Source organism: Salvelinus fontinalis, chromosome 13 (genome assembly GCF_029448725.1).
Source record: "Salvelinus fontinalis isolate EN_2023a chromosome 13, ASM2944872v1, whole genome shotgun sequence".
Lineage (NCBI taxonomy): Eukaryota > Metazoa > Chordata > Actinopteri > Salmoniformes > Salmonidae > Salvelinus > Salvelinus fontinalis.
In genome coordinates, this window is record NC_074677.1 from 52,924,315 (window position 1) to 52,939,150 (window position 14,836).

General features: G+C 41.5%; 2 protein-coding genes and 1 pseudogene across 3 annotated transcripts; 2 read left to right on the forward strand and 1 right to left on the reverse strand.

Annotated features, from left to right (window-relative positions):
• Positions 1-323: 323 nt before the first annotated feature.
• LOC129868996 (aristaless-related homeobox protein-like) lies at positions 324-4,783 on the reverse strand. Its single transcript, XM_055943418.1, has 5 exons — positions 4,503-4,783; positions 3,680-4,217; positions 2,702-2,747; positions 1,493-1,797; positions 324-1,323 (listed from the first exon to the last, which is right to left on the reverse strand). Exons 1-5 carry the CDS (start codon positions 4,687-4,689, stop codon positions 1,098-1,100), a joined length of 1,302 nt encoding a protein of 433 aa, XP_055799393.1. The 5' UTR covers positions 4,690-4,783; the 3' UTR covers positions 324-1,097.
• Positions 4,784-9,175: 4,392 nt separating this feature from the next.
• On the forward strand, positions 9,176-11,102 carry LOC129867814 (sperm-associated antigen 16 protein-like; annotated as a pseudogene).
• Positions 11,103-11,421: 319 nt separating this feature from the next.
• On the forward strand, positions 11,422-14,655 carry LOC129868997 (coiled-coil domain-containing protein 82-like). Of its 2 annotated transcripts, none has more exons than XM_055943419.1 (7): positions 11,422-12,222; positions 12,398-12,608; positions 12,704-12,796; positions 12,890-13,017; positions 13,203-13,373; positions 13,594-13,782; positions 13,970-14,655. In XM_055943419.1, exons 1-7 carry the CDS (start codon positions 11,698-11,700, stop codon positions 14,033-14,035), a joined length of 1,383 nt encoding a protein of 460 aa, XP_055799394.1. In that variant the 5' UTR covers positions 11,422-11,697; the 3' UTR covers positions 14,036-14,655. The 2 variants fall into 2 exon arrangements, with proteins under 2 accessions (XP_055799394.1, XP_055799395.1); XM_055943420.1 differs by having other exon boundaries at positions 11,423-12,222; positions 12,893-13,017.
• Positions 14,656-14,836: the final 181 nt, after the last annotated feature.

Consider the following 14,836-nt stretch of genomic DNA (forward strand, 5'->3'; position numbering starts at 1 on the left):
CAATATACCTCAGAATTTGAACTATTTATTTTATACAGTAATTTTTCCTCATCTTTATCAAAGTTTAAATCATTTCGAACTCCACTGTATGACCATATAAATCCTTAATCCACACCTCTGTCCCTGAATCCAGCTCTTGAGATCCCTCAGTGAGACTGTAGGCTACACCAGTATTTGGAGAGACCACTGTTTATGTCGTCTGTTGCGAGCTTGTTATTATATTGTTTCATGCTGTTGAATACACCTCTCAATTCTGTCCACAGAATTATTTCACTTTTAATTTTTATTTTCACTGCAACACAGTTAAACGCAACGAAAGGTGAAACGTTTTCCATTTGACAGTTTATTGTCTTAGCTCTTTTCAACTGATTCATCTGAAACCAGGAAATAATTTTTAAAATAAATTTCAATTTTCCTCTTGAAAACTTCCTTCTGGCTCATACAGGACTGGTCATAAATACAAACTTGAATAACCAACTAATTTAAGAAGACTGCGAAAATCTATCAACAGACACCATGTTATCAATACATGAAATGTACATTATATGATATTTAAACTTACACAGTCTGTAGTCTACAGCATTTCCCTCCATTTGAACCTTTCCAGGGCCTAGATCTATCCCTTTGGTGGCTTGTAGCAGTGTTTTTCCAACTCCGGTCCTCCAGTATCCCCAGCAGTGCATGTTTTTTTGTTGTGGCTCCGGACAATCACACCTGATTCTAGTTGTCAACTAATCGTCAAGCCCTTGACAAATTGAATCGGGTGTTTTTATCCGGGTCTACAACAAAAATGTGTGCTGTTGTGGATACTGGAGTTGGTAAACACTGCGTAGCACCCTGTGAGAAGCTGCTAACAGGTCATTCCTGAGGGTCAAAGGGCAGGGAGTCCACTTTTTTAACATTTCTTCTCTCTTCTTCAGTTCATGAGGAAAGCATGTTTCACTGTTGTGGAGAGTGTGGAGTAACAGAACTTTGGGACAACTAACTGGGGAGGAGTTTAGACAAGGTTAAGTTGTGCTATACCACTTCTAAGCTGCTATTCCTTTGGTCATGACTCGTGCTCCATGTAGGGGGAATTGGAGGGAGTCTGATGTCTCTCAACACACCTCCTTCCCAGTCATGCTGGAAGGTAGGATGTTGAGTTGTGTCAGCTGAGCTGAGTGCTCTTTAGCTTTGAGCCGCAGTGCTGCGATGCTGGAGGCCCGGCGGTCCACAGGCGAGGAGGGGGAGGGCTCTGACAATGCCATCGGGGGCTGGACTGGAGTCTCTACAGCGGGTATGGGCTGGCGTAAGAGTGTCAGAGGACCCATGCTAGAGAAGAGTCTGCCGATGGAGGAAGAGAGAGTGAGAAGGTTGGAAGAGAGAGGGGAGATACAGAAGATGACATAAGGGAACGAGAAAAGTGAGAAATAGTTCATTAGACATACAATCCAGATGGAACCGATCCAATCAGATGCAGTCTTACTAATGTAGAGCTGTGGGCAGTGCTCACCTTCCAAAGGAGGGGCTAATAAAGGTGGGGTGTCTAAACATGGCTGCTCCCAGGAAGGGGCCAAATCCCAGGGGGGAGGCAGAGCTGGCAAGGGGCTGTGTCAGACCCTGGAACGAGGTGGCTGCAGCAGTCCAGGCAGACTCCAGGGAGGGGTGAGAGTGGGGTGAGAAAGGACTTCCCTCCAGGTAGTGGCTCAAGTGGTGTGCTGCACCCAGGGGTCCAGAGAAGGGGTGTCCTGGGGGGTGAGTCTGAACCCCGGCTTTTTCCCGCTTCCGCCACTTAGCTCGCCGGTTTTGGAACCACACCTTAGAGAGAGGGAGGAAGTGAAAGACCATTAGGATTGAGGTTAGGTTTCGTTGATTTCAAAATGTTGGGGAACAGTTGTCTATTTATTAACTGTTTTACATATTACAATTTGGGCATGACAATAAAGCACATTTTGTGCAAATTGAAAGTAAATCAACTTGTGTAGAGACAGTGAAGAGAACAGAGAGGGAGAGAATGTGCAACCAGGTTCCCCTCCAATTCAGACTTGACACTGGCTATAAAATGAAACATATGGAATTTACAAGGTTTTATCACCTCTCCAAAGACTGATTTGCTCATCTACAGCTCTGAAGCGAGTGACATGTGGGAGGGGTAAATGCGTAGTCTGGTATCTAAGGTTGAGACTCAAGTTTCAAAATGTAAGCAATGTTCTAAATGAGGATGGTAGGGTAGCTAACCTACAATGGCGTTTATCTCACATAAGGTGTGAGAAATCCGATCAATGCGCGGCTATTATAATAAGAAGATGGGAAATCAAATAGCATTACCCCGCCACCGCTATGCAAGGAGGTCACTTTCGTCAATACTGGCTCTGTTTGCGCTGTTAAGTGCATGATACCGTCATGAACGCCCTGAAGCATATTCATTTTTCGGGTGTGTTTGAATACTTTCTCCTCTCGCTGCATGTCTAAAGTGAACTGTATTACAAATGTATTACACATGTATTACAAATGTAGTAATAATAATACTCCTAATGTACAATTAGGTCTATAATATACAATGTTATTATAATTAACGTTATTATAGGCTGCCCTATTATGTTGCTGCATGTAATTGTTGTTGCACGAAATTAAATATGATAGTAGAATGACTAGCACTAATAGGCTATTGTAGCCTGGTCACAATAATGTAAAATATGAACTAATAATAATTGACACTCACTTGCACACGAGCCTCAGTGAGATCCAACCGCATCGCTAACTCCTCCCTAAATCGAAAAAAGAGAACAATTGCACACGATATTCAGTTATCATCACAGATTTCGTCGTAGAATTCCCAAATCCAATGATGACAATAATACAAGCCTCAATGATAACAATACAAATGACATTATATTAAATCAATATCGTCGTTGGATTAGGCTGTGTGCGTAGGCTTCTTTGAAAAGAAATAATATAAATTGTGCCTACATGATCTCTACTAACAGCCATGAATCTTCTTCCAAACTTTCCTTTGGGAATTAAGCAATAAAAAACATATCTCACAAATATGTTTTTGTAAAGATGCAATTATGCCAACCTTTTTTATCTGTAGCAGCCAACTTCAATTGACATCAAGAATTTAAACGTTTTGTAAAAATCTTTTTGGCAACCACAATTAGGCTATTAATAATAAAAATCCACAATAACAATTCATAATAATTCAAATGAGAACGACTATGTGCAGATCTACATTACAATTGGTCTAAACTGTTATTCTATTCCTTGATAGGGATTGTTGCGCGCACACACATCTTTTAATATTTCGTTTTGTTGTGTGTGATTTATATTATTAGTGTATTACATGTATTATTATTATTATTGCGTAATTATCATAATTCATAATATTAATGTCATTAATAATATTACTCTTCTGATAATGCTCAAATGTAATAATAAAATATGTTTCATATTCTTACATTTCTAAGCCAAACAATGTCCGTGTTATAATATGTTTTTAATCACCTCAATGCAATCATTTACTATTAAGAAAGGCTCACTTTCGAATCATATCTCTAGACTTCCTATTTGGATGATCAATGATTACTTTTTATTTAAGAGCACAATATTTATTTTTATGACCATAAGCCTATAGGCATATATGTAACAGATGTTCATAGTGTTCAAATAACTGATAAATGCAGGCAAATGAGAATGCTACCTCGTGAACACATCGGGGTAGTGCGTTTTCTGGAAAGCTCTCTCCAACTCCTCAAGCTGATAACTGGTAAACGTAGTCCTGTATCTCCTCTGTTTTCGCTTTAGCATCCCCTCCTCTGAGTCACTGCCAGCTGAGAGGCACACGCTGTCCTCTCCGTCTTTTACGTCTCCATTGATGTGCAAACTCTCTCCGTTCTTTGGGGACATTTCTGTGTCTTCGCAGATAAGCTCCTTGCCAGTGTCCTCCTCGAACTTTAGGGCGCCAAGTTCCGCGTGCTCCTCTGTCCGTCGCCCGAGGTTCCTATCTTCCTCGCTCTGACTGTGGGACGCGTTTTCCCTGTATGATTTACTGCGGCTGATGCTAACTTGTGGCGCCTGAGTGATTTTCAGATTTTCGTAGACTTTGTCTAGAGGACGCTCCCTCTCTTCTTGCTCCTCATTCTCGTGAATTCCCCGTCTGGAATCCATGAGCTTTCCCCCTGGGCCATACAGACGGTGCAACTTGGGGGGCAGGTGAATGTCCGCATCTTTCTGAGAGGCTGCAAAGAGATATAGTTTATTTTAAGGAATTTATAAATAATCAACAGCGCAACATGCAATATGATACGTTTCATCACATTATAATAGCCCTTTTTATAAGGCAATGTTGTTTATAGGCTTCTTTAAAACCCATCAGGCCTAATTAAATGCAAAGAACATTCACCTCATTAAATAAAATGCAATTGTATTTAGCAGCAAAGGCAGTATACATGTGGAGATGTTTTCTATAATTGCATATGGGTTACAGAGAAAGTTAGCAGTCAACCTACAACATATTGTCTTACCTTCCAAAGGTGCATTATGCTCCGCACTCCCAGTCAGTAGCATTGGTAAACTTTGCATTCCTGTGAGTCTGACTTTGAGGGGACTTCGTCGGCCGAGAATGCTTTCGATGCAGTATGATGAAAGCATGGGCGATTTAGGTTTACTTTCGATTGTGCCCGAGGCATCTTTCTCATTTGGATGGCTCATGTCTTGCGCCTAACAGGTGAGCCTCTAGTCTGGACAGAGCTTGAATTCGTAAACGCCTATTCTTCGACCGCCCTGCCTCCCCTCTCTCCTCCTCTGTCTACACTGACATCTGAATGCTACTTCACTTACCACAGTTTCCAAATCTGTCGCATCCACGTATCCTTGGCTTCCTATTGGTTGCCAGATGAGAAGAGAAACATCTTAGCCCCGGATTGATTGTCAGTCAAGTTCAATTTCAAGAACCAGCCAGATCATAGCCTATCTTTTCTCAAGAGCTGTTTCCATACATTTCCATGTTTAGATCAGATGGCACTTTGACATATGGATACAATTGTGTTATAGAGCAAGGTGAGGAGGTGCTATCTAGAACCTACAAGGGTTCTAAGGCTTTCCCCAAAGGAGAAACATATGAAAAAAACAGTTTTGGTTCCAGGCAGAACCTTTTTGGGTTCCATGTAGAGCCCTTACTACAGAGGGTTCTACATGGAACCCAAATGGGTTCTGCCTGGAACCAAAAATGGTTCTCCTATGAGGACAGCCAAATAACCCTATTTTCTAAGAGTGTATAGGCTATAGGTTATAGGACAGGTGAAATGGGGGACTGACATTTGAATATGCAGAGATCAGTGCAAAAGTGTGTGTATGTGTGTGAAGGAGAGAGGGAGAGAGACAAAGAGAGAAGAAGCTGTTAGGCTGTGTGTGTATGTCATAGAGCGGTCCTATACATGTAGCATCAACTGCGAATTGAATATGCCACCTGCTGTAATGGTTTTGCCATTGCAGGTTAGGAAATTAACAGTTCTCGTTTTCTCTCTCTCTCTCTAATTTCTCTCTCTCCATTCAATGTGCTATATTTGCTGTGAAATACACAGACAAATAATTACATTAAAAAATCACATCAAAAACATTCACATAAGTGTCAATGGCATTAGATACGGTTTATTTATATATCATTTTTTATTCGCGGGCTTCATGTGCGTAATTGTTGTAGTTGAGGAATAAAGGAGAGGGAAATGTTAGTATTTTTTACAATTTAGATTCAAAATCATCCACATTGCTCTAGCGGCCTGTAGGCCACGTGTCAAACTCATTCCTCAGAGGCCCGGTGTCTGCGGGTTTTCGCTCCACGCTTGTACTTGATGGATTAATTAAGGTCGCTCATTAGTAAGGAACTCTCATCACCTGTTGAATTGATTCATTAATTACATTTTATTTTCGCGTCAAATCGCCAATTGGCAACTCATCCCTTTTGGGATTAATTGACACATAAACAAACATTACAATAATTCAATGATAATTCTTCTTCCGGTATTCTCTGCACTGCGCATCGCATAAAGACTGAAAAATACAAGGTAAAAATCAATACATAATAGTAAATAAGGTATTCCAAACAATAATTATATCCCTAGAGCAGTAAAATAATATACATACATAGATACATACACATACAGTACCAGTCAAAAGTTTGGACACACCTACTCATTCAAGGGTATTTCTTTGTTTTTATTTTCTACATTGTATAATAATAGACATCAAAACTATGAAATAACACATACGGAATCATGTAGTAACCAAAAAAATGTTACACAAATCAAGATAAATGTTATATTTGAGATTATTAAAAGTAGCCACCCTTTGCCTTGATGACAGCTTTGCACACTCTTGGCATTCTCTAAACCAGCTTCACCTGGAATGCTTTTCCAACAGTCTCGTTAAAAGTTCATTTGTGGAATTTCTTTCCTTCTTAATGCATTTGAGCCAATCAGTTGTGTTGTGACAAGGTAGGGGTGGTATACAGAAGATAGCCCTATTTGGTAAAAGACCAAGTCCATATTATGGCAAGAACAGCTCAATTAAACAAAGAGAAATTACAGTCCATCATTACATTAAGACATGAAGGTCAGTCAATATGGAACATTTCAAGAACTTTGAAAGTGTCTTCAAGTGCAGTCGCAAAAAACTTCCAGCGCTATGATGAAACTGGCTCTCATGAGGATCGCCACAGGAAAGGAAGAGCCAGAGTTACCTTTGCTGCAGAGGATAAGTTCATTAGAGTTACCAACCTCAGATTGCAGCCCAAATAAATGCTTCACAGAGTTTAAGTAACAGACACATCACAACATCAACTGTTCAGAGGATACTTCGTGAATCAGGCCTTCATGGTCAAATTGCTGCAAGGAAACCACTACTAAAGGACACCAATAAGAAGAGACTTGCTTGGATCAAAAAACACAAGCAATGGACATTAGACTGGTGGAAACCTGTCCCTTGGTCTGATGAGTCCAAATTTGAGATTTTTGGTTCCAACCGCCGTGTCTTTGTGAGACGCAGAATAGGTGAACGGATGATCTCCGCATGTGTGGTTCCCACTGTGAAGCATGGAGGAGGAAGTGTGATGGTGCTTTGCTGGTGGTTTGTTTAGAATTCAAGGTACACTTAACCAGCATGGCTACCACAACATTCTGCAGCGATACGCCATCCCATCTGGTTTGCGCTTAGAGGGACTATAATTTGTTTTTCAACAGGACAATGACCCAACACACCTCCAGGATGTGTAAGGGCTATTTGACCAAGAAGGAGAGTGATGGAGTGCTGCATCAGATGACCTGGCCTCCACAATCACCCGACCTCAACCCAATTGAGATGGTTTGAGATGAGTTGGACAGCAGCGTGAAGGAAAAGCAGCTAACAAGTGCCCAGCATATGTGGGAACTCCTTCAACACTGTTTGAAAAGCATTCCTCATGAAGCTGGTTGAGAGAATGCCAAGCATGTGCAAAGCTATCATCAAGTCAAAGGGTGGCTATTTGAAGAATCTCAAATATAAAATATATTTTGATTTGTTTAACAGTTTTTTGGTTACTACATGATTCTATATGTGTTATTTCAAAGTTTTGATGTGTTCACTATTATTGTACAATGTAGAAAATAGTAAAAAATAAAGAAAATCCCTTGAATGAGTAGGTGTGTCCAAACTTTTGACTGGTACTGTACATACATACATACATACATACATACATACATACATACATACATACATACATACATACATACATACATACATACTTACATACATACATACATACATACATACATTGATAAATAAATACAGAAAAAAAGAAACAGAAGGCATTTGAACCCAGTCGGGCACAAAGAGAAGATTCATATGGGAGACAAGCCTATACACAATCTATATATAGTTGAAGTCGGAAGTTTACATACACCTTAGCCAAATATATTTCAACTCAGTTTTTCACAATTCTTGACCTTTAATCCTAGTAAAAAGTCCCTGTCTTAGGTTAGTTAGGATCACCACTTTATTTTAAGAATGTGAAATGTCAGAATAATAGTAGAGAGAATGATTTATTTCAGCTTTTATTTCTTTCATCACATTCCCAATGGGTCAGAAGTTTACATACACTCAATTAGTATTTGGTGCCATTGCCTTTAAATTGTTTAACTTGGGCCATACGTTGTGTGTAGCCTTCCACAAGCTTCCCACAATAAGTTGGGTGAATTTTGGCCTATTCCTCCTGACAGAGCTGGTGTAACTGAGTCAGGTTTGTAGGCCTCCTTGCTCGCTTTTTCAGTTCTGCTCACACATTTTCTATGGGACTGAAGTCATGGCTTTGTGATGGCCACTCCAATACTTCGACTTTGTTGTCCTTAAGCCATTTTGCCACAACTTTGGAAGTTTGCTTGGGGTCATTGTCCATTTGGAAGACCCATTTGCGACCAAGCTTTAACTTCCTGACTGATGTCTTGAGATGTTGCTTCAATATATCCACAGAATTTTCCTCCTTCATGACGCCATCTATTTTGTGAAGTGCACCAGTCCCTCCTGCAGCAATGCACCAGCAATGCAGATCTTGGCTGATTTCTTTTGATTTTCTCATGATGTCAAGCAACAAGGCACTGAGTTTGAAGGTAGGCCTTGAAATACATCCACAGCTACACCTCCAATTAACTCAAATGATGTCAATTAGCAGATCAGAAGCTTCTAAATCCATTACATCATTTTGTGGAATTTTCCAAGCTGTTTAAAGGCACAGTCAAGTTAGTGTATGTAAACTTCTGACCCACTGGAATTGTGATACAGTGAATTATCAGTGAAATAATCTGTCTGTAAACAATTGTTGGAAAAATTACTTATGTCATGCACAAAGTAGATGTCCTAACCGACTTGCCAAAACTATAGTTTGTTAACAAGAAATTTGTGGAGTGGTTGAAAAACGAGTTTTAATGACTCCAACCTAAGTTTATGTAAACTTCCGACTTCAACTGTACACACGTACCATTTACCACATATAAGATTAATATTTTTACAATTTAACTGGTTGTCTAGGTCTTAATTGAAAGGGGAAAACAAAAACTTGCAGACACGGTGGAATTAGTTTGACGCCCATGCTGTAGGCCTATCACATTCCATGTAAACTGTGCAGATTTAGGGTGTGTTCGTAAATTCAATCGGGAGTGCCAGAGTGCGCTCTGGGCGTTCGTAAATTCCGAGTGTTGTCAGATTGTCCGTTTGTAAATTCATCAGTTATTCTGCGTGTCTGGCACACTCAGACGAGAGTCCTCTGAAACTGTAGAAGATAGCCAAAGGGAATTTACGAACGCACCCTTAATGTTGCGTAAATTCGTGACCATGGAGAACAAACGCAGAAAGGGGTTGTTGGAAGAATGGCTGCGACAAATGAAACAGCGGAGGAATCAGTCGATGGGCCATATTACCTCGAAAAGATGTCGATACCAGATGACTCAACAGACGATTATCAATATGAGGAAGTTCTGGCCTATGAAGAAAGGAGCATGGCAGAGGGGGATGAGGATTTGGAGGCCGCGATAAGAGCATTGCGCGATGCTCAGATGAAACGGGGTCCGTGTTACAGAGCAGAGGCTCAGCTAAGCAACCCATCACCCACATTCCAGAAGTGGTGGATAATTTTATCCGCAACTTCCTTGTCAAAATGGGCATGAGCAGAACTTTGGATTGCTTCCAAGCAGAGTGGTACGAAATGGAGCAGAGGGGGTTGTTGAATACCGAGCTGGTGGCGTTTGTGCCTGACGCATTTACCCACAACAAATGTATAGACAATGAGGTGAAGAATATGCAGAGAGAGCGGGACAGCTTAAGTCGGGCAGCTTTCAAAGCTGGTGAAACACTGGTCAAGCTTCAGAAAGAGAAGGATTTCCATCATCTGCAGCATACGTGTCTTGTCCAAGAGAAGAACAGGCTTGTTTAATACATCAAACAACTGAAGAAGCACTATGGTTCATATGAGCCTGCACTGAAGCAGCTGAGTGATAGGTACCAAGTGGCGCTGAAACAGAAAATGCTCATCAGTTTAGAGGGACAGAACATGTGGCCAACAGCCTGGAAGCCACCCTGCGTAATACACACTGGTCTTCCCCCAGAACAGGAGAAATACCAGAGTCTGGGGAAAGAGTCCGACAACAGAATGATGGAATTGCCCTATATGACCAAGACAAAGACCCAACCAAAAACACAGCTCAGAAACACCCCAAAGACTCTGAGTTTCCTGTCAGCAACTGTGTGAACCCCTACTTAGGCCAAATAAAAGCTCTGCCATCACAGGGCACCAAAGCATCTGAATTCCGCCTCACCAACTCACTGAAGGTCCATACCCTGCCAATAAGCTGCCTCGCCCTGCACCCCCGTATGTTTATTGTAGCCTCCTCCAGTGACGACCAGCTCTGGAGGTTGTGGGGTATGTCTGTTGGGGAGATGATCATGACTGGGGAGGGTCATAGTGATTGGCTCTTTGGCTGCAGCTTTCACCCAAATGGAGACACAACAGTAAGGATCTGGGATTTCTCCCAAGGCCACTGCATCCTGACTCTGGATGGCCACACCCATGCCATGTGGTGCTGTTCCTTCCACTCATGTGGTGACTTTGTTTCCTACTGCTCAAAGGACAACACTACAAAGGTGTGTGACCTGCAAAGCTGCTGATAAACCCTGTCTTTGTGGGAAGCCAGGATTGGACTGTGTGCACAGACCTTTTATGGCCACCAGCATTCCTGCAACCATGCCACCTTTAATGCACTGGGCGACACTGTTGCCTCCTATGAATCATACGGTGTGGTCAAACTATGGGATATGAGGAAAGTAGCAGTGCATGATAAGTCATGATAACCATGGAAACTGGACCACATCCTAGCAACCAAGTGGCCTTCCACCCATCAGGCCAGACACTGGCTATCACTAGTAATGATTGTTCAGTTAAGCTGGTGGAGCTGGCATCAACTCAGGTGTCCAGTTTATTGTCCATAGTGTAATCTTTGATCACAAGGGGGAGTACTTATTATCAGCAGGGTCAGATTCTCACCTGGTCATGAAATTAATAAATGCTTTCTTGCTGATTATAAATGTCAAAAAGCCTTCTTATTGCTGACATGTGTTATATTGTTTGATTATCTTATTTGTGAAGAACATTTACCAGTTTTCCAGAATAAAATATGATTATTAAAATAGATTACTCATTTATTTCTGAATTGAGGCATGAATAAATAAATAAGCTTTTAACATATTTTATATAAATAAACCTTATTTGTCTACATGATGCACATTAGCAAAAAATATATATCACTAATTGACTTCATACAAGTAGCCTAACAGTAGGCCCCCCCAAAAAAACGAGTAATTTATCTCGAATGGCCGGGAGAGGCGCTCTGATTTTAGAGGCCATTTTAAGTGGAGGGCGGGAGTCGAGAGCGGAAGTGGGAAGAAGCACACGACAACATCAACAAAACAAAACGTGCACACGAGATACAATTAGATTTTTTTTTAAAGGTTCACCGTGGTTAAAGCTTGGTATCAACCCAGATTAACGTTGTTTACATATGATTGCGCGTCTTTTTTTAAATGAGCATGTTCTGCATCTCACATTAGCTAATTGCTAGCTAGCCAGCCAGCCAGCCAATATTGCTAACGTTATTTAACGTTTATTTGGACTGTTAACTTGGCAACACTGCGTAAACTACAATGGAAAGCCTGTACAAGCGTAAAGTGTTCGCAACGTTGCGAAAAAATAAAGCTGAAGCGTCGAAGAAAAGGGCTCAAATCGGATTGCCGTCGTCTATCCTTGATGACAGTGACGAGGAGTCCTGCGCGAGCACGACTAGCATCAGTGCTTCAGAGAGTGACTATCAGAATTCGGACAGTGGGAGCGAAAGTACACCTGCCAGTGGGGAACAGAGCCCTGCCAGCGATGGTAGTAGCTCCAGCGAAGGTAGGTGCCGTCCTCGTCGGAAGCGCGTCCTCGCAGACAGCTCCAGCGACTCTGACAGCGACGTAGGAACCAAGCCTAAAAGGAAAGTCGTTCCTAAAAAACGCGTAAAACAACAAAGCCACGATTCCGATTCGGAGGACGAGAGTGCTGCAGAAAAGGACAAAAAAGTTGCCGAAGCTAAACAGACCGCAGCTAAACGAAAGCAACGCCAGTCTAAACTCCTGGCATTATCCAAGAAGGTGAAGTCCCGCGTTCCGAAACGCAGGGGCACGTTGGAGGTATCTTACCACCATATCATGTAGACGAGCATGACATAAGTGTTGATCCTTTGGGCAGAATCATGTTGCATACACCCACAATAATCTGTCCATATATGGACTGAGGAAACATTCTTTGTTGTTGAACATTGTTTTACAACCCATGTATTGCTGTGGTTCTCTTGTAAATATCCAGGATTCAAGTGATGAAGACAAGGGTAAAGTAGCTGAAGATGTTAGTGGCGATAATGATGAAGAAGAGGACACCCCCGAACTATTGCTGGGCAGCAGTGAAGAAGAGGCAGCAGATCACAGCGACAGTCTGAAGGACTTCATAGTTGAGGATAAGACAGGGGACAAGAATGAGGAGGTGTCAGATGAGATAGCTGTTTCTCTTCCACGCCAGTGTGAGTCAGCTGACACACTTTATCATGGGTCAATATTCGCAGGTAAAAGCACACTGTGTTGTATGATTCCTTTGCTTCTTTCCTCCTTTTGCTAGTCATCACAGGGTCTCAGCTCAATCACTTTCAAGTGGTCCTCAAAGCCCTTATGATCAACGTCCTGGATGAAACCTTTCTCAAGTCTCTTTATGGTAAGTGTTTTTAAACAATAGCGGTCTCAAAAACCATCCGCAATCAACTGCATGATCCAATTGTAGGGAATCTATTTGTTTGATAACTGTGAGCAGGTGGTGATCGGACAAAGCGATATGCTCAGGAGATGAAGGCGTCACTGTTCCACTTTGATGAGCGGACAATCCTCCCTCGCCTGGAGAACCTGAAACAGCGGAGCCGCTGGACCGACCGTTACAAGGTGAAGAACCATTTCACAGAGAACTTAGACAGGAGTTTGTGTGTAGTCATTCAAAGTTGGCTGCATATTCACTGATCTCATCTGTATACAGCTATGCTTGTACTTTGGCTAAGTCGTCCATTCTTATATTATGTTCAAAAACAGTATATGCAAACTGGTATGTGTTTTTGTGTGTCCACGTTCAGGAGCGTGTGGAGTGTTATCCCAAGGTCCGGCTTTTGAAGTTAGGATTGCATCGGAGTGTTTGTGAGGCATGCAAGCTCCAGAGACAATGCAGTTTCAGTGTGCGTCTCTCAGGGCAACTGTACGACCTCAACAGCCTCGAAGAGGACCAATTCATGCCCGATGACACACAGGTACTACATCTGAGAAGAAATCAACACTGTCTTTGTCTCGGTCCCTAGAAGAAAGCAAGTGGGACATTGGCTTCCCATAAAATCCCACTAACAAAAAGTATATCATCAGATCAAATAATTGTGTATGGGACCTTGCACCAATTTATAATTTTGTGAAATGTCAGGGTGCTGTTTGTCTTGAGTGTTTTTGCACCTTGCATGTGTCTTTCCTAAATGGCAGGCTTTCAGTGTAGGCTCCGTTTGTGCCAGCCGAACAGAGGTGTATCATGCTCTGAAACACTTCAAGTACCACTTGTTTCAACACTGCCGGACAGTGATGGAGGAGGAGGAGAAGAATGGAGAGGAGCCAGTGAAGGAAACAGTGAAAAGGGTGTTCACCAAACTGGAGGAGAGGGGCTGGATCTCAGAGGTATGTACCCCACTTGCACGCCATAAAATAACAGTACCCCTCATTGAATTACCATCCACAGCTGTCTGTTTCAGAAAACCCTCTGATTTGTTCCCCCACGCTGTCATTTTGTGTAATAGAAATCAATACTCTCTGATTTTCCTCACTGACACTCCCTCACCACTTCACTCCCACATCTCTCTTTCAGCAATATGAGAAGTTCCAGGACCATCTCAATGATGCAGACTACTTCCAGGAGGAGAAGCTAGACTGAAGGATTACGACAGACAGGATAAAAGATCCATATCTACATCCTATTATAGGCATCCAGTTAACAGTTTTATGGTTTATTCTGCACATTGTTAGGGAAGAAGTTTTTGATTAATATATATATATACTGTTTATTTGACTTCTTCAATTCAATGTTAACGTTTAAGATTAGTGAGAAGCTTTTAAAAACCATTTCCTCCTTTTGTTGTTACCATTTAAGAAGACATCAATTACATCTGTATTATATCAACCATTTTATATCATGCTCATAACTATTACAGTATATAACATACGTCTGCACTAAATGTATCTGAAAAGTTTGAGAGATGAAGCAGAATACTCTGGTACTGCTGTAAATCAAAGAAATGTTACTCCTGAGTTCTTTAAACTACCCTGGTTACCTTCCCTTTTAGTTGAAGCAGTGTTGTCCGTCCAATAGTTAAGATAATGCCAAATGGAGTTTGCAACGACAGATGACCTCAAATGACATGAGTAATGTTCTATATTGCGGATTACACTATCTAGTGTAGAAAGATGGTACGACTCTTCTGAGTTTTGCTTCATTTCTATTAAAACGCTTGTGTGATGCTTCTTTAAACAAATAATAAAAACTCCATTAAACAATATCTTGTCCATCAGCATATAATTCAGTATGAAATATGATTGTCTTTAAAGACATGCAAGAAGCCAACCAAAATTATTAAAAAAATACAAATGAAACCACATACATGACAAATGTAACATAGTTAGGAGACATCCTTTTTCGACTCTACCGCACCTGCTGTCTCGACCTCTGAATGCTGGG